Source organism: Nymphaea colorata, chromosome 9 (assembly GCF_008831285.2).
Source record: "Nymphaea colorata isolate Beijing-Zhang1983 chromosome 9, ASM883128v2, whole genome shotgun sequence".
NCBI classification, from domain to species: Eukaryota; Viridiplantae; Streptophyta; class Magnoliopsida; order Nymphaeales; family Nymphaeaceae; genus Nymphaea; species Nymphaea colorata.
The window spans coordinates 12,504,057-12,530,510 of record NC_045146.1 but is presented as its reverse complement, the minus strand read 5'-3'; the positions used below and the strand labels follow the sequence as shown (position 1 = coordinate 12,530,510).

General features: G+C 37.3%; 2 protein-coding genes across 7 annotated transcripts; both read right to left on the bottom strand.

Moving 5' to 3' along the window:
• Window positions 1-1,001: 1,001 nt before the first annotated feature.
• On the bottom strand, window positions 1,002-11,422 carry LOC116260173 (protein LPA3). 4 transcript variants are annotated; one of them, XR_007574329.1, is made up of 14 exons: window positions 10,808-11,421; window positions 10,343-10,373; window positions 8,483-8,575; window positions 8,287-8,349; window positions 7,338-7,449; window positions 6,507-6,592; window positions 4,446-4,504; window positions 4,266-4,368; window positions 4,085-4,145; window positions 2,976-3,058; window positions 2,813-2,893; window positions 1,640-1,727; window positions 1,427-1,566; window positions 1,002-1,321 (listed from the first exon to the last, which is right to left on the bottom strand). XR_007574329.1 is itself a non-coding variant. In XM_031638305.2 (13 exons), the coding sequence occupies exons 1-12, from the start codon at window positions 11,140-11,142 to the stop codon at window positions 1,668-1,670; spliced, it is 1,167 nt and encodes a 388-aa protein (XP_031494165.1). In that variant the 5' UTR covers window positions 11,143-11,421; the 3' UTR covers window positions 1,002-1,566; window positions 1,640-1,667. The 4 variants fall into 4 exon arrangements, 1 of the variants encoding a protein (XP_031494165.1); XR_007574330.1 differs by having other exon boundaries at window positions 1,002-1,566; window positions 2,262-2,893; window positions 10,808-11,422; XM_031638305.2 differs by having other exon boundaries at window positions 1,002-1,566.
• Window positions 11,423-13,190: 1,768 nt separating this feature from the next.
• Window positions 13,191-20,758, bottom strand: LOC116260315 (U-box domain-containing protein 44). 3 transcript variants are annotated; one of them, XM_031638561.2, is made up of 5 exons: window positions 20,544-20,756; window positions 20,326-20,423; window positions 19,215-19,776; window positions 18,814-19,123; window positions 13,191-15,258 (listed from the first exon to the last, which is right to left on the bottom strand). In XM_031638561.2, the coding sequence occupies exons 3-5, from the start codon at window positions 19,767-19,769 to the stop codon at window positions 13,673-13,675; spliced, it is 2,451 nt and encodes an 816-aa protein (XP_031494421.1). In that variant the 5' UTR covers window positions 19,770-19,776; window positions 20,326-20,423; window positions 20,544-20,756; the 3' UTR covers window positions 13,191-13,672. The 3 variants fall into 3 exon arrangements, with proteins under 3 accessions (XP_031494421.1, XP_031494422.1, XP_031494420.1); XM_031638562.2 differs by lacking the exon at window positions 20,326-20,423 and having other exon boundaries at window positions 20,544-20,758; XM_031638560.2 differs by having other exon boundaries at window positions 20,326-20,756.
• Window positions 20,759-26,454: the final 5,696 nt, after the last annotated feature.

Here is a 26,454-nt window from a genome sequence, read left to right as displayed (position 1 = left end):
ACCATGAGAGTTCAGCTCTAAGCAAGAAAATCGGTTTTCTCCTCATTATTCATCTGTAATTTGAGGTGTTCTCCAATAGCTTGACAAGACCTTTACTTTTATACATTGAGATCCGGAACAAGGGTCATTGTGTCCCATTTCTATGGTAAAATGGATGCAACATATTCGATTACCAATTTGATGTCTAATCGGTCTAGTTGGATCTGGTAAAGATATGTTGATCTCATTACTAATTGAATCCAAATTCAATATGTGGTTTCGTACCCAAACCTGAAACCTAAAATAATGTTCGACTAAGACCCAAAAAAGCTAGTCGATTACACAATTCGATTCAAATGTGAATCTGATTAGACAAAATCAAAAGATGAATTCAGTAAAGGCCGGATTCAACCCGAATCCAAACTGTTCATAACTCTGCCAGTTGCATGCGCATTCCAGAACATACGATCTAATCGCATACATAGTTGTGCGGCCCTTCAAAATTTTCCCCCTTTTTCTGGTTCAACGCCGTCACCATAAATCCGATCTACTGTTATTTATCAGAACATGGGTACTAACCATGGAGCAGTGTGTGGGTCTGACACTGTTTGTAATTTGGAGTTGGACTGTTGTATACTCATTAACTATCTCGATTAATCAGCCGCATAATAATTGAAAATAGAGATAAATATGATCCAAAATACTTGCAAAAATACATGACGATATCTTGTTCAGCACTCATGGGGTAGTGAGTGGATCATCTATTGTATGTCTTTGAGATACATTTTCTCTATTTCTGTAGCTAATTAATGCAAATATGCAAGATCTCTTAATTGATTCTTGGTTTTGTTTATGCCGCTCAATGAGCAAGAAGTTTTCAGAACTGGTTCCTATATTTAATCATAAAATCATAAAGAAAGTCAAGACAACCACAAGCGAGTTCTTCACGAATGCAAAAATTCATGAACCATGAAATGAAATTTCTCGTGACTCAAAACCACATGCTTGAGATTGTGAAAATATGACCCAAAAGCATGATTAATAAATGAGCTGGGATGAATACACCTAAAATGTTGGGTCAAGTCTGTTGCAACATTGCACCTGTGACAGTCTTACTAGATTACAGACTAGCAAATCCAGCACGCGTCCACACACACACACCGAGAGAGAGAGAGAGAGACCTTGTCCAGGTTTAATTATCAATTTATCATGACTCAAATTATCACCGATACTAAAGCTAATAGGCCCAGATGGATCTTGAGACATAAAAACAAGCAGGTGAAACATTCACGATTCTGCCGCCCGACACGAGGATAGCAGGCCTTCCGCATACCATGCAAAACTTGTGCCATGCAAAAATGGAAGAATGGGTAGACGCAAGAATGAGCATCATGAGAAAGGCAGCAGTAGTAGCATGGAACAAATACATGGAATCTCCGAGGGTCACCTTTGACCTAACCATATCGCTTAGAATGTGTGCCACATGAGAGGTTGCAACTGCAATGGCAGAAAGCATCACGAATCCCACACTTATGCTTCTTGATGTCAAGATTCATATTTCTCTTCCCAGGCTTCTACTGCTTTCATCTGTCATTTAGTTGGATTAGAAAATCCGTGATGGTGTTGCTGGCCACTTCGTGCTATTCACAGTTAGTCATACCAGTTACATAGAAGGCAAGATTGTCTTGTCAACTCCGCCATGCAGAAGATACCTCAATGTCATTATCTTCTTCCCACCATGTTGATGTCTGCAGGCAAAAGAGAATTTAGAATAAACAGGATGCTGAAGAATGCAGGCGGTGGAGAAATACTTTTAAATCCTCTGCAGATAGCCGGACTATGATAGAGAACAATAAAGTTCATTGCGGACATCAGTTTGTCCCTCCTGGTGAATCCAAGAGACAGAGCCCATGCACGTGAGGAAAATCATGCCCTTTAAATGCAACTAGTACTTACAAATGGAGAGCAAGGCAGTGGCAATCATTATACAAACTCTGTGCTTTTCTTATAAATATCACCAACTAAACCATCAGAATTATGGACAAAGCGCCCAAACCAAGTTGATGAACGTCTTCACTTTCAATAAAAATCCCATGGAAAGAGCAATACCTATTGTGACCAAAACATTGGAAGGCCTGAGCTGAAGCATATCCTTACAATTCACATTTTTCTCAAATATATTGTTTGATAGTTGTATTGAAATTATTCTTAACAAGTACGTGTCAAACAACAAAAGAAACCAAGTTTTTTGTAAAGACAAAAGCAGGTTAAAATTTTCTTACCACTACCATTTCTTTAATTTTACCACCATCATTTTCTTCACTGCCATTGCCGCTTATTATTTTTGTAATAACCACATCACCACTTATTGACCATAATCACCACCACCCCCTTTTCGGCTGCTGGTCCCTGACATTACTACTGCATCTCTAGGATCACCATCAACACCACCACTGCCACCATCACTGATTCCACCAAAAACGGTCACCACTTCTGCAAACATCATCACCACCACTAAAACCATAACTTATTTGCTACCAATGCCATCCAACCAGTTCTTAGTGGCCATCAAGTATCACCATACACGGTTCTCCACTTAATCACAACCCTTTTGACCACCATCACCATCAACACTATAACAATAACCAGCTACTTCAGTGAGACTGTTACCACTGCCTGACTGCTTCTTCAGTTCTTCTTTCTCACATTTTTACCACTATCACCATTTATCCTTTTTCCCTTTTTCTTCTAGTCGAACGATTTATGATTTAAAAAAATAAGGAACAATAAAGTAAAAGAAAGATCCACTAGGACAAACAAAGAACTAACAGACCCTGTAACCCCTTCTGAGAAACTCCAATGAGCTCCCCTCTTCCTCTTGCAGTCCAAGAACCCTCAAGAGCTCTTCCTTTGCCTGAAGAATCGCCAGAAAAAATTAATTTGCCAATCACAAAAAAAGACACAAAATGGGCATAATCCATGGTTGAGAAGGATACTTCGCCCAGTGTGAAACGGCTAGAACTTTCAGCAACACAAACATAGGAGCCATCAGCCTGTTTGAGCATCACCTGCCAAGGGCCTGGAGATTTTGGAGCAAAAAAGGAAAAATAAGGTCATTCAATGTCTCACCCAAAATTTTCAGTTATGATTTCCTTTCCCAGCATTAACTCCTCGTACACAGGCACAGATTTGAAGCTATATGAAAGTTGAAAATGATGACAGGGATTAACTATGAACTGTGTGCTTGAAATGTCTTCCAAGTTCCTCTTTTTTTGGATAGTTTAACACTTCTAACGTTCTACATGCTTGCTTGTTCAATTTTAAAAACATGGACTCAAAAAACCATGTCTGAATAATGCTTTCGATAGAACACTGTACTTACAGCTAGTAACTCTAACATTAACAAAAATGAATAGAAATCCAACAGATCCGGTTCAGTTAGAACCTGCACCAACTTTTCCAATGAGTGGTCAATATGAGCAGTGGCAGGAACCCGATCTGTTATGATAGATTTAGATCCTATCTAATTTTCTACATCTCACGGGCTCTGTATGTGTGTATGTATGTGGTGCACATTTTTGTAGTTATACGTACATACAACTAAGTAGATATCACTTTTATACTTTTCTTTCTATGCACTAGTCTACAAGTATAGTAATGTACCTTCTCATTAGAGAATAGACCTGATCATGTGCTATAACGTGTAAGCATTAAGCAGGCTCCTCTAAAATTAGTGTCACTGGCTCAGACTGACGTACCACAATTGACTGACATAAGTTGTGTTGTAAGATCAGTAAATACAAAATTCTCTTGTACTTTGATGGTCAGGAAGGACAAGGTAATCCAATGTTCAAAAGTAGCAAGCGCTCCAACATATCAGAAACATGCACACACACAATCTAACATGCGCCCAGTAACAAAGTATCAACAAAACTCCATTAAGAAATAAAAATGATCTCCATCCGTAACAAACACCCCTCTATCTATACTCTTGAATTACCATGGGGTGTACTTTCCTCAATGATATTGAAATAAGATTTCACAAAGAAAGAAATGATTTGGCTGTGTAATTATGGAGATAAATATTATTCATATTCCACCATACCAGGATATTGGCGGAACAAGGCTCCACTGTAGTTCACAATATAAGGTGCAACTGCCACGGTCTGCAAAGTTATGAGAAAAAAGAGAGAAAAAATTATTCTTCAAATAGAATTTCTTGAAAAGACTACTTCAATGGTGGTATATTCAGTTTAATTCACCAAAATTTGAACAACTAAACTTACCTTGGAGTAGTCTCTGATTCGAATATAGAACACAGGGATGAACTGCGAGAGAAACCGATAATGAAGATCCTTAGGAGGAAATCCAAAGAGACCTAAGTCGGCACTGCAAAGAGAAGTAAACTCTTAATGTAGGAACTATCAAGATACATTTGAAGGTGGACAGTCCACACGGAGGCATACCGCAAAGTCTCCAATTCCAAGTTAAAAAGAAGAACTGGTGTGGACACAGCAAAGTTTTCCTACAAATTTACAAGAAATTCGTGAACAAGGACATTGACATTTATACAAAAGCTATATATTAGTTTTTGAAGAGTGTAAGGATGTAAAAACTAAATAGAAAAGTTTCAATGATTGCAGGAAACAAAATTTAAGTTATGCTCTCACAACTAACAAATCCTTTTTGAACCTTTCTTTTCCAATTCTGCAGATGGTGATTAACAGTTTCAACAGAACTATAACTGCCAGGATCATGGCAAACTAATTTCAAAAAACATATGCATTAACAAATTGAGGAACCAGAGTTGAAACAAAAAATAGATGGACATAAAAGAAAGAAGGAAAAAGCTGAAGCACAAAAAGGAGTGGGAATGAAATATTGGCAAAACAACAATGATAGGTTTCTCCCACTGTGCAACTGTTTTCTTACATATCTGTCAATCAGAAAATGAAAGCAGAGTTGTGCACTAATGAACAAAAATTAAGGCATATTTATAATGAGATATTGGAGTTAAACCACCTTGGAAAAGTATGATATGGAAAAATAAATAAAATATTAGGCAAATGAAATTCTAGCAAAAAAAGTAGACATGTCTAAGAACATGCAGGATAGAAACCACTGAAAGACTATTTTTAATAGCTAATGAAATTTAATTGCTCCTAGATATCAAAGGAAAGTGTATTTTTAGTTTACGAGAAATATTGCACAGTTTTCACAACATAGAATATAGAAATAAACGAACACAAGCACAGATGACCAAAAGTCAAGATATTTTGCAAATGATTTCTAAACAAAGGGAGCTCAAAACATATAAGTATGTTAGGTACAAAAAACAGTTAGTATTATTGAGAACTTGGCCTTTGGATCAGGGGTGGAGCCAACGAGGGACCAGCAGGGCCCATGGCCCCTTCCCTCTTCAGTTTTTGGAAAAATCTAAAATTTTACTGTTAAATCGTCCAAAATTTTTTATTTGGAAGATTTGGAGATCATAACAGCACCCCCCTTCCTTAAAAAGATCTTGGTTCCACTACTGCTTGGTATTCTAGCCGACACAAAGAACTACCACTAGGAGTGGTTCAAAAAAGTCCACATCAATGTTGTAAAAGACATCATATCGCATATCAGCCAGACCAACATATGTGCCGTATCATAACTTATTGTAATATATCGTAAGATTTTGTCAAATTCATAAAAAAATAAAAAAAAAAAGGAAAATTACAGAAAAAATCGGGAAAAATCATAAAAAAATGTTCTATACAAAAACTCATAGACCTAATAAACATTCATGATTCATCGTTCCTAAGCCATAATACATTTATCTTAGTAACACACTAAGAATAATTTAATAACATCACATCACAACACATAGCTTCTCGCTGCCAAATGAAAATAAAAAATATGCTTATGATTAATATCATTAATCCATATGAGTCGGTCTCCCACAAACAAATCTTCCTTCAAGATGGTTGTATTCTCCCTGAAATCAACGATTTATCACTCAAATCAGCATTTCTCTCAAAAAACCACAAAGACTTCCCTGCCCAAAGCTCCTCATATTGTTTGGAATGGAGGGAGTGGTGGGCTTTTAAAAAAAAATGAAACAAAAGGGTGCATGTTCTTTTAAAATGCCCTAGTGCTGTATCATACAGGCATATCAGCTGTCATACGATAAGGCCGACAGACTACCAATACATTTATGGAAAGTGTATCAGTGGTCTATGACATATGTTTATTTAACCTATATGATACATATCATACGATATGGGCCTCTTTTATCATATGATACGGATAACATCGGCCTACATTGACAAAGCCTAAGTTTGGTGTGTAAGACCTCAAGGAAAGTATATCTTCCAAAATCAGGATGATTATTGAAGATCATCCACACTTACAGTAGAAGGATCACTTCCTAATAAATTTGGTTGGACAAAGAGACTGATCTATATATTAGCAAATAAAAGGTTCATCAAACTAAAGACCTGCAGTGTAGGTTACTCAAGACTGCCAAAGCAAACAAAACATACCACATAACTCTCTATAACGGGAAGATCACGAGTGCTGCAATTGATAAATACAAACAACGATGGTGGTTCACCAGAATCCTGTTCCTCTGCCTCAATAGAAGCACAAAAACATATTAAAAGGTGAAATAACAATTTTTTAAGTGCAGAAGTAATCACAGATGCTGGCATGAATAAATACACAACCTCTCGATCAAAAAGGAAATGAACGGACATATCACGGTATTAATTAAACATCTTATTTGACACCAAAAGGAAGACACATAATGCACAAAAAACAAAAAGGAGAATAAGGCATTCAAGCTTGTCTTTCCTAGTCAACAGTTATCATGTCAGAGGAGAACAACTATACTGTGAACAAGTACCTTTGTTATCATTTAAAAGTTGTCAAGATGCATTTAGAAGCATTCTAGCAGTAACTTAGATACTATTTGCTTAGACACATCATATTTTTGCATGCATTTTTCATATGGAGAATGATGAATTAGTAAATACAACCGAAACAAACATTTACAGGACTGAATCCAAAGCATGACTTTGTGTTTGTTCCTCTATGATGATAGATTGGAGTAGAACCAGTAAGGACTGATAATTTACAATTTAAATTTTAAAATATAATGGTTACGTAGACCTAGAAGCTAGAAGTTCTTTAATACTAACCACTAACATAGATTGAGAAGAGCATTACAGTTATCCAAACTCTGAAAGAGGAACAGTTTAATCAAATATTTCTAGTTTAGATATTGGTCCTAGCAGTACACAATTACTCAAAAGTTCGGAGAACAATGAACAAGAACAAAGGTGTTTCTGTCAGGCAGCCATGATGATGCCAACCTTGCTCATTATCATCAAAATCAAAATCCAGTGTATTTCGTACAGACTTGAAAAAAGTAGAAACAAGCCCAGCAGGTACATCATCCAAGCAACCAATACGTAAACCATTAACCTGAAACAAGCAGAATATTCTTCTCAGAGAATTATATATTAGATGTTCTTTATGAAAAGTGCATCCAAAAGAGAAAGATTATTGATCAAGAATGAAAACAAGCTACACAAGAAAAGCATTTTGCCTACAAAAGAAACATCAATTTACATGGTATGGTGCCTATCAAGTATCAAGATGATATGAACTGTCTTCTTTAAGTCATCTATGAAAAGTTCCTTCGGATCAGATGAAGATTTCATGCAAACAATGTAAAGGAAAGTTCATAACCTTTACAAACCCTCAGGCTTTGAAGTTCCAAACGTTCTCCTAACCGACACTAAGTACATCAAAAGTCGATCCCTTCAAATCCTTGCATATCCCTTCTTTAAGGACGCATCACCATGGAAGTAGCAACAATTAATGAATATTTTGTTGATTTTGAGCTATGGAGGGCCAAAAATGATAACAGCTAAATTACAGAAAAGCATGCTAGCAGCCTTGTCACTATCCAGCTAAAGCAGGAAACAGACAACAATCAACAATAACTGAAACTTCCTCCCCATTTAAAGCTTCCTAGAAATCACATGCAAAGGAAGTTACTTTTACAACATCCATTGCTTAAAGACCACAATGTTTCTTACAGGGCAAGGATCTTTTGTTTTCAAAGATCATTAGATCAGCCACTGTCAAGAAACAAAATAAATTTATCTGCTACATAAATAAGCATTGACATGTCTGAAGCTGCTCAAGATCAAGAGAAAAAGTACCTCGTAAAAAAAAGAAATATAGTGATTAGTTGATCTACTAAGTATCACATAGAGATTGTAAAAGGTTTTTAAACCATGAAGAAGTTAATACCGTTTTAAACGCTGTATTAAACAGCTTGGAGGCCCTTCTTTTTTCTGGTCTATCAGGGAAAACCTGCAAAGCAGCAATAAGTGAAGCAAAAGTCACTTGAAGAATGATATACAGATGTCATGTACTTTCTTGAATGTAAAGAGAAAGAGTAACGAAAACGTCTGGCAAAACCAAAGTTAAAAAGTACAAAACTTACGATGCATGCTTTGATACCCTTTGCTTCATTCAGCTTCTTAACAACGGCAAGTGCAAGTTGTATGTTAGCATCAATAAACTCGTCCGAGGATCCCTTTAAAAGTCAGAAAGTAGATATAACCATTAGCAAAAATCTGTCTCTTCATAAGAAGTTTATGATAGGTCAAAAGCTTCCACAATAGGATCACAAATTTTCGAGATCATGGTAGAGAAATAAAAGAAAAGTACGAAGTTTCTTTTTGAAAAGAAATGTCATTCCTTTTTTTATTTTTTATTTTTTATTTTTTTACATTTGATGATTAAGATACAGGTACCTAAGACCAAATTTTTACAGAATTTCTCACTGAACTAATTATTGGAGAAATAAGATAGTTAAATATATCAGAGAAAAGAACTTGATTCTCTTTAAAAGTGGAGAAAATAAAAGAAGAAATGTCAAAATATATAATTATATATTGCCCTGGACAACGCCAAAGGACCAAGATATATGCAAAAAATTGTAAATTGGAGTCCCTCATACCCTTCCCTTTGACAAATTCCATGACTACTGTTAACAAGAAAGACCCAGTAACAATAAATAGGCAGAAGGTTGGAGGATGGCAGAAAGACATTGTGCTCTTTTATAATATTTCACTGAAGGATTCTGACCAATGTCACATGGGTACGAGTGTGGGTATGGGTGCTGACAAAATTCAAAATCATGGGTACACGGGTACGGCTGGCCATATATATATATATATATATATATATATGCAATATGGAAACATACATTCTTTTAAGATTACAATCCAATTCAATGCATATAATTACATTGTAATGTATTGAATATATAAATTCTATGTTGTATATTGAACAGATAATTACAGATACAGCAATACACGGATGTGCCTGTGCACCTGAAGTGTCGGAGGCGTGTTCATACCCCCATCCATGTCCAGGCGAGTCGACACCAACACTTCAGGTGCACACGTGCACAGCCGCACCCGTGTATCAGAGCTGACCAGTAAAATAATCAATTCGGGGTCAAGGGGAGCTTCTAGTTTCTCACTAGGTTAGTTTTGTAAAGGGATGTCACAGATGGAGAAAAAAAATGATACAAAGAACATATTAAGTATCCCATGCATAAAATAGCATAGGAAATAAATAAGAAGAAGTTCTCAACAAGATGAAGGCACAAGGTTTTCCAACTACAAGAAACGCAATCCATGTCACTGGCATTACAATCTAGACGACCTGACATCCATATGGCAAGTTTCATTTTTGCAATCATCCTTGTAAAATTCTTTCTTGCATCATGTGGATATGAGATATGACAACCGGGACACAGAGCTGCATCTTGACAAAGTACAACGCTGCAACATTTGTCCAAAAACAAACCATCTATATGAGGAGGTTTACTGAAACATTGCATGAGCAGAAAGGTGAAGCAGATAACATCAGAAAGAACAGCTTTGCAAATCCCCTCTCCCCACAACCCCAAAAAAGGGAAAGAAGGGTAGAATGAGATCGGTTCCACCAAGTTCCATGGTTTTATCGCGATGTCTCATGCAATGCAAGTGGCATGACAACAAAATCAATGTGGGCAGGACAGAACAGCTGCATCGAGAAAACAACGGCAGATTTGGCATGCTAATCTAAAATGTGTTAAACAAAGAAATGTTCATCTATCGCAACGACCAAACAACGCACTAGCAGACAATGACTTGCAATTTTACCATTTTTCAATGTAAATCAGGTCATATTTCAACCATAGGAAGTTGAACGTACTCACAGGCATAATATGGAACCCGTAGGAATAAAACAACCACAGGAAATGGAAAGATTGACGTACTAGATAGAAAGGGAAGTCGAAGAATCACACCTTATATGAAGAGAAGCTGCTGGGCAATGGTCTGAAAACACAACCGAGAACACAATTAAGGAAAAGTAGATGTGCACCACACGACAGAAAGATTTTGATCTCAATTCGGAACAAATTAATAAGGGAAAGCCCAGAAAAAAACTTAACAAAATTTAACAATTCATCCATATAACAAGTTCCATTAAATGGAACAAGGAGAAAGAATCTGAGGGTGCAAGATTTCAAATCCACATAGCAGTAACCATTTTGGGAACGTCCAATCCGCCGCCAATGAACAAAGAAGTAGCAAATCCATAACAGAGAGCTAAATGTATCCAGCATTCATTCTCTAGCTTTACACATTCCGCAGAAATGTTCATCTTATCGACGTGATAACGCCATTCCTCACGAAGCATTCAGAGAGAGAGAGAGAGAGAGAAAGAGTTTAACATGACTAAAAACAACCAAACGATGGGAAGCACTCACGGAAAATCGATCTCCAGGCGAACCTTGCCATCATCCAAGGCATAAGCCAGGGAATTCGCAGCGTCGTTCACGAGAACCTCGTAGGTCTTCGGCTTGTACACTGCAACTCCAGCTTTAGGATCGGAACCAGAGGGGCGTTGGAAGGTGGTGCCCTCGGCTTCAGCCTTAGCATGCACTCTGGTGGAAGAAGACCTCAATATGGGGAAGGTGGGAGCGTTCAGAGGTGCATGCCACTGAACGGAGGGCGAGAGGGAATTGAGGGGATGTCCTGCTCTTATTGATTTTGAGAGACTTGCAGGGTGTGTTGAAGCGAGGTACCAAGAGCACGCGCTCATGGTAGAAGCAGAAGCGTGGTATAACAGCAGCTAATGGCACCCAAGACCAAGCGAGGTGTCTGATGCGCACATACAGACTGATCTCCCTCTCCCTCTCTCTCTCACTCTCGTTCTCCCGTGAGGAGAGGAGACGACGGAAGATATGGTTGGTTGGCGGGAGGGTCGACAGTGGGGGCCAGAGACGCCGTCGCCACAAGAAAGTAAATGGCAGATGAGTGCAAAGATAGGCATCAAGAACCAAGATCAGAGAAGCGCAAAACAAAAGAGTGCTTACTACAGAAAAAATTGTTGGGACAAACTTACGTTTGGTTGGAGGAAAAAGGACGGAAAGGAATGAAAAGGATAGACTTCGGATAAGCAAGGAAAAAGCAAAATCATGTTTCGATGTAGAGGAAAGGAAAAAGACAAAAAAAAAAAAAATTAATGTATTTCCAATCCCTTAAAAATAAAAAGATAGTAAAGAGAAGAAAAGAATGACTCTCTCTTTTTTACTGTTCTCTTTTCCTCTCGTTCGGTCGTTCCAACTTTTTTTTATTTTTTTCTTCTTTTTTTTTCACAACCAACATTAATATTGTTGTAATTTTACTCTTTTTATACGGACACACACATGCATCAACTTTTAACATTGGACCCACTAACAGTATGTTTTGTTGAACCTCTTACAATTAAATATTTAAAAAAATAAACATGTATATGATAAAAATTTTATATAGTAACTATATTTTATTACTTATATGGGACGGTCTGATAAAACATTTAAAAGTCATTTAAAATAAACAATAAACAAATAAATAAAGTTAAGCTACATAAAATAATTTTTTTAATCACTCATTTTCTTTTCATTCCTTTTTATCCAAACAAAATTTCACATTAATGCTTTTCCTTTCCCCTCCTTTCTTTCCCCTTTCCCTTCTCTTCCCTTTCTTTTCTTTTCCTTTTTTTTTTTCGCATCCATTCCTTTATCTCCCTTTCCCTCAACCAAACAGGGTGAAGAAAGGCGTCCAACATTTGGTGGGATAGATCAATTTTTAAATAAATATATTAATTAAGAAAAGAGGATTGAAGAAAACACGTCCGACATTGGGTGATATTACAAGTACGTCTCAATTTAGAATTTCTTTCATTAAGCATACTTTTTTACCTTCTTTTTTTCACTTGAGAGTGTGTTTTCATAATTGAAAACAATAATGAAAGACCAAGGTTGGGAAAAGGCAAATCCGGTCAATTTAGACTGATTAGACCCTACGCATATAAAATCTTGATATCAATTACTAAAAACGTGGACAAGTAGGAAGACATTCAATACTCTTCTTAATTAAAGAGTCATGGGATTAAAGCGTTATATATAAATGTATTTTAAATATTTATTGTTACTATTCTGGTATTAAAACATCTCTTTTTTGGACAACTCAAAACAAAAAGAGCATGCTCACTGCGTCCCAAATGGAGAGAAAAAATCAGGTTAAATTTGAAGGATAACCTCAAAAAGGTATTTTTTTTCCCTTCTCATCCAAACAAGCTAGCATACTTTCTAAGCGCAGAGAGGAATTTTTCCGGCGCAACAGGAATGGATTTTTGCTCGCAAAGGGCCGACTGTAGGTGAACTGTGAAATTCATCAACTGCTCCGTCGAATGCCGATGTAGTGTTCTTTGTTAATAAAAGGTGAAAACCTAAACAACTTGAAGGAGAAAAAGGAAAAAAAAAAAAAAAAGAAATCTCCCTAAAACGAAACTGCCTGATAGCCACAGGCATGAACTGTGTCGCAGATGTGCTGGAAAAGGAAAACTTTTAAATCTATTATACTCGGTGAGAGAAAGGGGTAATAGTAATATGATTTTAAATTTTTAAGGGGCATCAATATATAAGTAAGAAAAGTTACCCTTAGGCATCAATATGAAAATAAACACTTTTTGTGGGCCCGTGTGGGCACTTGCCCACCCACACATTCCTTCACCATTGAGTGGAGTTCACTTTCTTTCATGCTGTGAATGGTACATTAGAGGGCAAAACAGAAGACTGGAAACAAGAGTATCCCCGTCACAAAAAATTTAACCAGCACCAACAAACCAAAGCATTGTTATTTAATTCCACAGCACCAGCAAGAAATTTTTGAACCGTCAAAGTACAAAGGCTTCTCGGTTGCCTAACATCTAAATATAGGTTACAACATGATTTATACCAACATGAATAAAAATTATAAAAAAATTCACGCATTCACAAAGAGAGAGAGTGGGGGAGAGAGAGAGAGAGAGAGAGATTGCTATAGGTTGGTAAGGATATATTTCAGCGCCTTGGCAGATTCAACGAGGAAAACCAAGCAGGACTCGTGTGCAGCAATCGCCTAGCAGAGCAGGGTGAGGAAATTAAAGAGTAACAGTCTCCGCAAAGAATGAAGCTGGAGCTTCAGCTTTCGTCAAACCATGAAGCATTAAAAGCTACAGCCTCCAAAAGAGCCCATTCCGGTCTCTGAAATGTCAAAATCAATGTGCTTCAGCAGACAGAGAATCATTCACACCAATCACCATTACGCTACCGAGGAGGCTTCGGAAATACACTGGAGAAGTTTGGGATCCTGTCAATATGCTTCAGTGCTCTCTCGGCAATTTGACGTGTCCGAAAATCTCCATGTTTGAAGGCATCTACTAGTGCTGAGCTCACATTAGGATCGGTAGACATCTCATAGGCGATATCCTCAAACCTCAAAAGCCTCTCTACTGCCCAAACAGCATGGTGCCTCAACCCTTCTGTCTTGTTCTCATGCAAGATTTCCAGAATTTCTTTGATAGATTCTGCTTCACATAAGACCTGAACTCCCTGCTCAACATCAACATTGTCACTTATCAACGTGCAAAGTGCTTCGAGTGATGCCTGTGCTACCATCTCGTTCCTGTGGTCTAAGCGTGAGACCAACTTGGATATACAATGTTTTCCTTCAAGAAGACAGAAGCTCTCCTTAAAAGAACAGATTCCATGATGAAGCCGACAGAGACCGATTATACTTGGTGGTTTATTGAAACAGAAAAAGACTGACGCACATAAACCAGGACTAGGCACCTCCGGCTGTCTACTCAACCTCTTCGACTCCGCAGAAAGGTTCTTCAGTGCTAAAGCTGATACCCGCTGAACCTCATCAAGCCCACTGGCTTGAAGCTGGTCCATGAACAAAGATGCAAGGTTGTGCTCCTGTGCAAATGTTACTGCATCTGGTTCTTCTTGCAGCACATAAGTGATTCGTGAGAGGACAGATACAAGACCTTCTGTATATGGTGTCACAAAGCGGCCACCCCGTACCTCACCCAGTTGAATTCTGTTCAACTGATCAATGACACTCTTGAAGATGCCTTCATCCAGTAACCTCCTAGTGAGGTTGGAATCTTCAGATGGAAGATAAGCCAATACGCCAATAGCAGCTGCTTGCTCTTCTGTGACCCCACTACCATCAAGTGAGATCAACCTGAATAGGCCGCTCAGTTGTCCTGTTGTGGCCCTAAGGCCATCAGCAAGGTCTTGACCCATGTGAGTTGACAGGTGGCTAAGAAGCTTCAAGGCTGCAAGTCTTAGTTCCCTTTGTGGAGCTTCAATAAACTGGATCAGGCTGATAGTGGCACCAGAGCTCCTGATGGCATTGACGACATTGTCAACAGTTGCAGAAGAACCAGTCAGGCCAACAAGCACCTGAAGAAGCTTGGCCTCTATAGCAGGTCCGGTGTTACTGATAAGATGGAGGAGATTGTGAACTATGTCTTCAGATACAAGAGTCTGGCCATCAGGTCCAAGAGGGATCGAGTCAAAGTCAAACCCTGAGCTGACAATATTGGCAAGAACAGTTGCTGAAACCTCTTTTAGCTTCATTGGTAGATGATGGAAACCAACAGTGAATAGATCCTTCACAAGGGGAGGGAGGACGCCAGCCTCAATGAGAATCTTGGAACCGGCCTCACATGATGACACCTGGTTAAGTGCCTTCAAAGCAGATTCTCTAGCCTGAGGACTGCCACTTCCCATGATGTTAACAAGTGCTACTCCCACTCTTCTTGCAACAAGTACCTTAACATCATTAGTCAGAGGTATCTCGCTCAAATATGTAGCCATATCAATCTTGGTTTCTGTTGACCCTGAAATCGATAGAGAAATCTCAAATGATACCTTCCATTATAAAATGGAAAAGTACAATAATTATGTTAATTTGTATATTAGTTGTTAGCCATGAGAATGACACAAAATTTAAATTGGAAGCAAATGAAAGAAGGCATATAAAGAATATGAAATTTTTCACTAATCATATGAAATGTGTAACGTCCAATTCATGAACAGAACAAAAGGTAAGGTGCATTTTCAAAGGAAGCTGCTAGTCTAAACTCTAACCTGACAATAGAACCTGTCGAACCTGTCCGTTGACAAGGTATTAAAGTGGGAGAACCAAGTATATTTTTCTTAAAAAAAATATGATTAGATGCACAACAAATACAAGATAGATACATCTTACAAAATGAATAATAAAAACTTGGAACACTTTCTTTATGGTAATTGGACAAAATATACAAAAAAGAACAACTAAATTTTAGAGAAGACGAGCACACTATAGGTACAACAGCAAACCCACATAAGAACCAGGTGGTGATGTGATCCTCCTGATCCAGAACTTTTTACTAAAACCTACGGTCTTGCATAGGTGTGATCACCCCGAACCCAAGTTTGTGCCCCACCTTTACCTGACCCACATTGTAGTAAAAGAAAACAAATGGGGCATCATACAAATATTGACTGCAGTCAGTTCATATAAGGTCCCAAAAACAAATGGGGCATCATACAAATATTGACTGCAGTCAGTTCATATAAGGTCCCAACTTGTGAAACCAAATGGATTCCAATACGCTAATAACTGAAAAATGTTCCTCACCAATAATGTCATTCTCAAACAAGAGATGGTAACAAAAGTTAAAGCCTCTAGCAGTGATCATGGCATATTGAAATTTCTACATTGTACATTTAATGGAGACTGGAGTATGTCAAAGTTCTTCCACTAGCCCTGGCCCATTCCTTCCCTCTACAAGGAAGAAATCCGAGCTTCACCATATAGACTACTTCTTACTTTAAATAGTTAGGAAGATTATTACTTGATAAAAAAAAAGTTGGTAAATAAGAAAATAGTATGTGATGAGATCATCAATAATTATTAGCATCATTTTGCAGCCAAGATGCCATAACAATGTTTCACTTAGCACATCATGCAACAGAAACAGGCAATTCTCAGAAACTAGTTGCATACAGAAATAGAATATTATCTATCCCTACTCCTCCCTAGAGCGCAAATGGTCCAAGAAAGGCAAGTTGATCATTCCGCTAACAAATGAGAAGTCAATGAGATATGTTAATAGTTAAATCAGGAGAATGGAATAGAGAGAATCATACATTAACAACATATACACGTTACCTATCTTCACTTTCTTTTCGGATCATAAAACCACTTATTAAAAATTCAAAAATAATAATGTTTTATACTTCCAAGATTTTGAAGATCTAAAATTTTGTCTGTTCTATTTCTTAGCTGGTAAAATATTTTTATCGCTTAGCTGGTTTTGTAACACTCTTTTCAAGAAACCCCTTGCTTTCATATTGTCCTTAGCCTCACTCCTCATTGCTGTACAAATAATTAGGGATATATGGTTACATGATGAAAATAATATGTTAGGCTGCAACATTAAATACATATATGCATATATCGACATCATTGTCACAGATATCATTCTCAGGGATTTATTTGGAAGGTCTGCATAAGGTACTTTTCAGCAAAATTGTTTTTCCGGGGAAATTCTTGGAAAACTAAAAACAAAAATAAGAACAAATAAATAATGAAATCATGACTTTCTATTAATTTTCTTACAAAAATGGTGACAAATATTCAAAATAGGCTTTAAATTGAAAAAGAACAAGAAATGGGAAGCATTCATTTAAAATACATACAAGAAAGGAATTCCTCTTAAAAGGTAAATATATCATAGCATTTCCTAATAAAAACATGCCACTTTTTTTTAGTGGTTGTAACACTCCAAAACTTTAATCTCGTATCCACAATTATGGGGAATCTTGGGGAATTTAAAAATGAGGTTGTTAAGTGATTGGTTGTCCTGGTTTTTAGTCTTTGTTGGTTAAAACTAAAGCTGCTACAGGGTAGGTTGGGATCTACCAGACCAAAGGCCAAGCCGAGTGTGGAAGTGGGTCGGGTCGTTATAGTAGTATAAGAGTCAGTCTCAGACCTAGGTTCCACATGAGACCGTTGATTGTAACACCCCAAAGTTTGATTCTGCATCTAATATTGTGAGGACATGGGAAACTTATCAAAAGCGTTGTTAAGTGATTGATTGTCCTGGTTTCTAACTTTTTTGGGGCTATTAGGTTGGGATCCGCCAAACCGAGTCGTTACAGTGGTACCAGAGCCAATTAACACTAAGACCTAGGGTCCCACACACACAAACACATGTGTCTTAAAGAGAGTGGATTGTAACACTCCAAAAGTTTACTCATGTATCAAAAGTTGTGATGAATCTTGGGGAACTTAGAAAGGGAGTTATTAAGTGATTGATTGCTTTGGTTCCTAGCATTTTTGGGTTGAAACTGAAGCTGCTATGAGGCAGGTTGAGATCCTTTGGACTAGGAGCCTGAACCCGGTGTGGGAATGGATCAAGTTGTTATAGTAGCAATATTGCAATAATTTTTCATATATTGCCAATATTTCTAACCATGGTCTATATGTATATGTATATCCTAATCACCACACAATAGCACAGTCTTTAAAAGCATCAACCTGAAAATGTAATGACAACATGCTGAAATTCAGTTTTTGATGCTTCCTTATTTGTTTTAAATTTTTTAAATTGCTACTTGCGGCATGGACACAACCATCTTAAAGAGACCTAACCTTCCGAAAACATCCTTTAGGTCATCTTATCATGTCTAAGCAAAATTAAACTAGGACAAATTTGCTTAAGCAGTATGGACAGACTCTAAATAACGCTTTCATAAGGCATTCAACATCTAGAAACTTTTATTCTATATATTGAGTCATTGACTGTTCAGCTTTAGATATGATCTGGAATTCAGCTGTTAGCCTTTCATATCTGTGTTTGAGATAGAGATTTTTCCATGGTTGGGACATATAGTATGCACCTTAGTTCTGCTACTCGAAGACCAAGTGCACCGCGTTCAAGGCTGACTTAAAAACGAGACATATACAAGTGCATATAAATTCACTGTGAGTATCTGTTGGAAATTTTTCTTTACACATTAGAGTAATAATGCATGGACCCCTAGCAAGTAACAGGTTTGTCTTCTGTTGGATACAAATGCTTGTACATGTTCCCGATAATGAATCCAAGTGTTTAACCACTTCCAAATCAAGAAGATAAGCTTTTTCAGAATTCTAACGTAATGAACTAGTTACCAGGATCCATAAAGAGCAGAATTGAGCTGAGAATCATTGGATGGAAAAGCAAGAATGAATTTCCAAGAATTCGGCAAACAACACAGCAAAGGTTCAGTTAATCAGTTTATGGGCACTGCAAGCGAAACCAGCCATAGGCACTTGAAGCAAGGTACAAGTTGAGAACTACAGGAATGAAGGAGACATTTTGTGGACAACTTTCAGAGAAGCATGATAAGATGTGAAGTACCTTCAAGGAGCAGTTTAAGGAGAGGTTCAAGTCTACCATTTTCAGCCATCTGTTTCACATTTGTCTCACAATTTTCCAGGTTCTCCAATGTCCTCTCCGCCTTGTCAATAGTTGACACGTTCTCCGACTTGCTGCTCGACAGTCCAACCAACAAAAGGATCGCCCCGTTCACTGCACCAATCTTTTCGCACATGCTCTCAGATGTCGAAAGCTCGTACAATAAAGATACTGCTTCTTGCCGCTCCTGGGAATGTTCATGTGATAAGAATTTTACGATAGTACGTACATTATTTCCTTCTGCCAAAGCTTCCTGTAGGGATTCAAAAAGTATATATATAAGCGTGTCTGTTTCTCACACACACAAATGGTAGGTAAAGATCTTTAGTAAATTGCAGAATAACCTTATTGTCATCACTCCCTTCGACCACTATCCGAAGTGTTTCAAGTGCTTTATATCTCACCCTCTTGCTACCACTTTTTAACATGTCCACAATCTTAGGAATCAACTCAGCATTGAGGATAACACGTTTATTTGTTCTTCTTTTCTGGCATAATTGTTGGATGAACCTCAATGAGCGCCACACTTCCTTCTCAGGACTTTCCACATGTAACACCTTCTTAACGATATCAAGCTGAACAGCTTCATTTCTTGCATACCATTCTTCTATTGTGTTGCGAAGAGCTATACTGGGGTTTAATTCAGTAGTCTTCAGTTCTTGAGATGTTAATGGACACATAGGTCTCCTCCCATTCTCTCTACATTCCCTGAACCATTTCTCAATTGCCTCTCTCTCGAACGTCTGGCCATTTTCTAGAGTGACAGGGTCACGCATGACTTCCTTAGTTAGAGGGCAAATGAATGCGTCATATATCGGCTCTATGTGCCTACTTCCGTAGATATAGCTGTCATCGGACTGGCAATCAAGATCGGAACTACCACTCCAACCATCAGCCATTTCTTTCCTAAACATCAGAAACAAATGCAAGAAATTAGAAGAAATTTTCATAGTTGAAGACGCTTGACTGCTGAAACAACCAAGACTCACACAGATGTACGGAAAGCCAATAAAATTACAGCAACCTTATTTAATGGCAGATCTCTCGCTAAGATTTCCGAAGTTCCATCTAAAATGAAAATGGCACAACCACTAGTTCGTCCATTTCATGGGAAATGAATCAAAACAAGATACGCGTAAACGGTATCACAGACATCAGCCTTAAAGATGGAAAATATTTGCCCAAAAAGCTAGACTTCCAAAGTCGACTGGTTCATTTACGAAACAGAAAGTGCAGAGAAAGCGAACGCGTGACCAGCGATGTCACCAAACGTATACAAGAAGAACCATAAAATGGAACCAGTACCCAGCATGGTGAACCAAAACAGGACAATCCGAAAACGCTTCAATTTAACACCAACCAGAACGCGCACACACAAGTCTACAAAATCATCTCCAACAAAGGATGCCCAAATCATCAAAACGACAAAAACTCCAGAAAAGAACACTATGTCACCTTCTCTCAGCAGAACATCACAAAAGCCGATCAAAGTAGTAAACAATTTCGTTAGAGAGGACCAATCAATCTGCCGAATCCCCACGTCTACCTTGGTACTGGAAGGAAGGAAAGAAGGATAAATGGAGAAAGCAACACACGAATTTCAGCAAGCTTCCTCAAACCGATTAGCATAAAGGGGCGTGAAGATAGAAATTAGGAGGAAAACGGGGCTCTACCCAATTTACAGACGAATCCAGCTGAAGTACAGGAAGGATATTTTTCTCCTCCTCTTCTCACCGAGGGAGAGAGAGAGAGAGAGAGAGAGAGAGAGAAGGGGGGTGGGAGGGTAAGCCTGATGAACGTAAGGGAAAATGGCTTGGTCCCATCAATCATCACCACCAACCAGCGGGCCACAGCGACTAAGAGGGGGAGAGAGAAAGAGAGTAAAGAAGCTGGACAATTTCAGATTTTGGAAGATTTTCAATGAGTCCACGGAACAATTCAGTCATCCTTCATGCTCATTCATCTTCGTCATTATCGTGATCGTAGTCCGATTAAGCAAGATGAGAGAGAGAAGGCCGAGGTGACTGTATTGACTGTTGACGAGCTGCTAATTGGGTGTCGGCCAGTAGACTTTTCACGTCCGACCCCGGACCTTTCTCCCGTGGATACGTGTGGACCCTCCCCTACTCCCGCTAACCCCTTGTTTACGCTATCCAGGCCCTTTCTTGCACAAAATTTAGCCCCCCATTCATAACCTCGTAAACAAATATATACATGGATTGTGAAATGAAAATGTCGAGAGCGAGTTCGGCTTTTACAACTATTGAAATCCCTTCGCAATGAATTGAATGGATTGATGTACTAAACTATGCAAAACCCAATTGATTTTCTATAAAATTAGTTTATTTAATGGTTTTAAGATTATTGGCTCGTAAAATTTGACATACAAATTGAAATCTTGTGCTTTCTTGTCAATACTAGAGTTTTAGATACTTTGGATATAATAGTATAGTTAGATTTTCCTACAATAGCTACCGTGGCTAGAAAAATTCCGCACATTCTAATTAGTCGAGATAGTTTTTTTATTTACTCAATCTACATAGCCTTCATATCCCAAATTTTGGTGAAAATACCTGGTCCATCAATTTTGAGGAGATTAGTTGATGAAGATTAAGTTGCAAATATAAAAACTGTGATGTATTTTTAAGAGTTAAAAGTATACTTCAAAGAAGGAGAGGAAAGAGGGAAACGAACAAGTTTTATTAAACAGGACCTTTTGTCGCTTTTGAGGGGTACTTCAATCTATTTGAAAAAATAACTTGGCCTCTAATTTCCATCATCTAATCTTAGAATCAGTGGTCTACATTATCCCCATCAAATGATGCTGATGGTCCGGTAGCTACCTGTTTTCCTTCTATAACCCAATATATATAAGAGTTGTGGAATACATTGACTAATTAACTACTGGGTATGAGTTATTCAATCAACTTAGTTTATGATTAAAAAGATGTGTTGATTCTTCAACTTGTTCCAGCTTTTGCTGTCAAATTGGCAGTATACCTTTTAATCTCTCGGTGTACAATTCCATGAAACTGAAAGAGAGATTCTGTATCTTCGTTCTACCGTCGAAAGGCAAGCTCATCCATTTCTTGAGGAGACATGTCCATGTTGTTGGCTGCTTTGAGAACTTGAGGCAACTGAAAAGGAAATTATGAACTTGGTCAATTTAGTTTCTCTTGCTATGCTGGTCACAGTTAGAATTCTGCAATTCAAAGAGTATCTTTAGAGGCATTTATGAACATTCAAGCTATCAGTTGAAAACAGATATTTCTTGTGCCTGTGATCTCATGCGAAATAAAACAGAAGATCAAGCTGGATGAGAGAGACATGCGGTTTTGGACATGAAAGGAATCTCTCTTCTGATTCGGTTGCTTTCCCTTGAGCAATATGAACCATCTGAAAGGAACTCCTTTGACTGTCAAAGACGTTGTTCAGGTCCAAACAGTTGATCGCCCGAGGGAATTCCACGGCTCAAAAGATTCTTGGCAGGTGTGCTGAATCAACATGAAAAGGAGGAACTAAGTTGGGAAGATCATAGTGAACAATCCATCTTTCGTGGATCCACTTGGGAACGCATCAGAAAAAGAAGAACATTAGAGAAAAAGAAGTTGTAATATTTAGATGAATGGCGGTAATCCCGGGGTTGCATGGATTTGTATTGCTGGTAACAACAGTATAGATACTGAATCAATTATGCAGAGATTTGAAATGAATCTTGCCTCTAGCTAAACAAGTGCTTTGCAAAGAATGGTATCTCGCATTCAAGTTCATAGAACACATGTTCTAGTGCTCATGAATCTAACAAATTCGTGCAGCGTTCACATAGTGTTAGTACTGTCAAAAACGACTCTCATAGTAACTAATATCAGTCATAAACTGGTATCATTACCAACAATTGGAGGAGATGGAACTGCTTTTTAGTGTATATGTTGCTTGGCTTGGATTGAGTTGGATCATCAGTGACAATAACACGGTCGGAACCTCAGATTGTCTAGCCATTAACGTTGTGCTGTGATGGCAAGAAATCATGATCGACATTACCATGTAAATTTCATGGTGAGCTAAGTGAAACCGAGACTTGTAAGAATTCAAGCAAAAAAAACTCCAACCAAGTTTTTATTTTCTTAAGAAATTGACTGTTTCAGGCCAAAAAAAAAAAAAACTATACGTGTGTGTGTGTACGTGTGAACGTAACGTGATGGTCAATGCAAACATGCACGTTGTTTGAAAAAAGTTCCACCATTGGTTTGTCGTTTATTATGTGAAACAACACGATTTGACTTTAGAATATGGACAAACAAAACCAACGCTTCTACTTAAGAAATAGAATATGTCTTAATCATGATCATGTTCATGCTAAATCATTGAATCAAAACCTTAATTGTAGCGAAAGCATACTTGAATCCATCTGAAGAACACGGATGGTAGATCGCAGTAGGATCTTTTAGGGTCTGTGTAGCGCACGTGCGGTCTCTCTCAGATAAGGAAGAGACAACTCTAGAAACCAATGTTTCAAGCAACCGTTGCACAATGCCAGGGACCACTACCCTTTTATATCAAGAGCAATTACGAATTCAACCCATCAAAGAGTCCGTAATTCCGTACAGGTATCTATACATTATAAAATACCTCATACCATATAAAATGACGTAATATCCCAAAATGAAATCACTTAAATGGATATTTATATTAAGACATTCATAATGCATGAAATTCCTCATTGACATATATCGGCCCACCAAATGATTCTTACAGGGTGGCCATCGTCGTGGTTAAACGTTGCTTCGAAGACTGACATGTTTTGATCTGTTTGAATTGAACATGTTTGAATTGAACAAAGGTCTTAGAGCACTCTCAGAGTTATAATTTTTTTTTATGGAAGCACTAATTCAATTCCTTTAATTTTTTTTGGAGGCATTTATATATAAACAAATCAAATATATCAAAATACTAACATAATATTAAATTAGTTTTTTGTGGTTAGCCTTCACCAATCACCATGTGGTTCCACCACTGTCTTAGAGCCAAAGATCCAACAGATTTGAAGTCATTAGTCGTGTCAACCTAGGTGGTTTAAATTGATTTCACTAGGACCTGACATTTCAAGGTTTGGGGAAGAGAGGAGATCGTATTAATAACAGAATCATAGAAACTAGGTTAAAGTAGAGATGTCAATGGATCAAATTCACATTGGATGCATTATTAACTATATCTGAGATGTTTACATATTTGTACAGGAATTCGGATTTAAATATTAATGAAGAAAAGTCAATGTTCTATCCAAATTCGAGTCCGAACTGCATTATGTTATGTTAATAACTGAGTATGTACAACGGACATAGGATATTTATTTAAAATTAAATTCAACCATAATACTAATCTGATCGGATATTTGTTTAAATCTGGATTTGATTGGATGTCATTTTTTTTAATTTGAATCTGATCCCATTTCTCAACCAAATGTTATATCTATTTTTTTTATGCAGCTCAGTAAATCGGATTTATTGACATTTAAATCTCTGTACTCACCCATATGTGATTGCATGTTTATTTATTACAAATTTTTCGAAACGTGTCTTTCCAGTTCACCAATTTTGGAAATTTATATAACCATGACGAAATATTCACGTCATTCAAAACGAATCCTTATCAAATCAGCCATGTTGATCTCCAATATAAGTTTAATTTAACAAACCAATTACTTACTCGTGGTGTTTAAATTAAGGGCTTCTGTGTGCAATCCATGTTCAGTCCCCCATCATCAAATGAGTCCTCGCCATGTGCATCCAGCTCACAGACAACTTGATACAATACATGGACAAAGTAAAAACCAGACCACCACTTGGATAAGTGACAAAAAACAAATTCATTAAAATTAATTATTAAAATATTTTTTCTGACATTATATATATATATGATTTTAAGAATGATTTGATGAGAAACATATAATTAGTCATTTTTTACTTAAGCAATTTTATAATTGAAAAATAAACTGTTTTTATGGCATCAAAATTTTGTTTGTAGAAAAGATCAATTTTTTACAACAAATAACTTGAAAACATGATTTATTTTAAATTAATGTTTACTAACACATTAGGAGGTTTACATTTTGTTTAAAACACTTTTTAACATAATTTAAGAGGTTTGGTTTTTATCTCTTACCCAAGTGGTTTGGTATTTACCAATTGCTTATATATATAAGAAAAGTAATAAAAACCAGACCATTAGTTCATGGACAACAACCAGATCGTTCAAGTGCGATGTTTAAAATGCTTTCTTCGCAATCTAATCTTGCTAACATGAACCTTACAATAGGTTGATGCAAAGAATATATTAAGTTGATCGCTTTTTGGACTTTAATAGTGTTTTTATAACAAGCAAAAATGAATGGCTCACAAAGCATCAACATTTTCATAATAGAAAAATCCATATTTTTCATGTTTTAAACAACTTAAACCAAAGCATGTTCTATATCAAAATAGTTTTTATACATATACTAAGGTGTTTATATTTTATTTAAAATGACTTTTTAGCAAAAAATTAAGGGGTACTGTTTTTGCTCCTGACCTTTTTTTACCAACTTCTCTGTCTTTCTCTCTCTCATTATTTATATATATATTAATGAGAGAATTCTGTTGATGGACCAACATGACTATTGAATAATTTGCTCTTGGAAGATATTTAATGTCAACAAGTTAATGATTTGGTCTTCTCACAGCTGTCCTTTAATGCCAGGCGCCAGCTAAGGGAAAACTAAAGAGGGCCGAAGTTGTCTAGACTCTAGAGAGCTTAGCTGGAGATGTGAGATGTGATTTTCTTTTCTTTTGTACTTTTAATTGTCTACAATATGACTTTGCATAAGCTCCATATCTTTTATTCATTAAGCACAGAACTAACAGTTGAGAGCAGATAATTTATGGTTGATAGTTCAATATGTTCGGGTTTGACCCAGACTGGCCTCAGATATGGGCTAGATTTGTTAACAAGAAAGACAGAGTGGAGGTCCGGTTCATTACCATAAGTTTTCCCAGATATGAAAAATTAATGAGCTCCATTAAATATGAAAATATGCAATAACACGACAAATTTCTCATGGTAAAAATTTTGAACCCTGCCCCCAAAAACCAGAGAGATTTCCTACCCAACAGATTAAAAACAGGTTGCTGCATCAACCATTCCACAACAAAACCCGAAATCTATCTAGGACATATATATATGTGTATATATATATATATATATATAACTGACAAGTCAGTTCTCTCATTTATGAACGTCATGACTGTCCTGGATCACCTGCTCAAAACTAAACTGTAGCAGGTGGACCAAGATAGATCAACATTACACGGATCTCATTCACAGGTGCAATCTTTAAGAAGCGAAGTTGCTTAAAAGGTAGCTTTCTCTCGCTGAAGGACGGCTATCGTTAGGACCCCTACATTCATTAGGAGGGAACACAAGTATGCAGAAGAGGATGGTCTGCTGTTGAACGCCAAAACTCTGCCAATCGAGTTCCACTGTTTTTCCCAAACCTGGTTATTTCTTATCTACTTGCTGGCTGGAAAACGGCCCAACTAGGGCCACCGG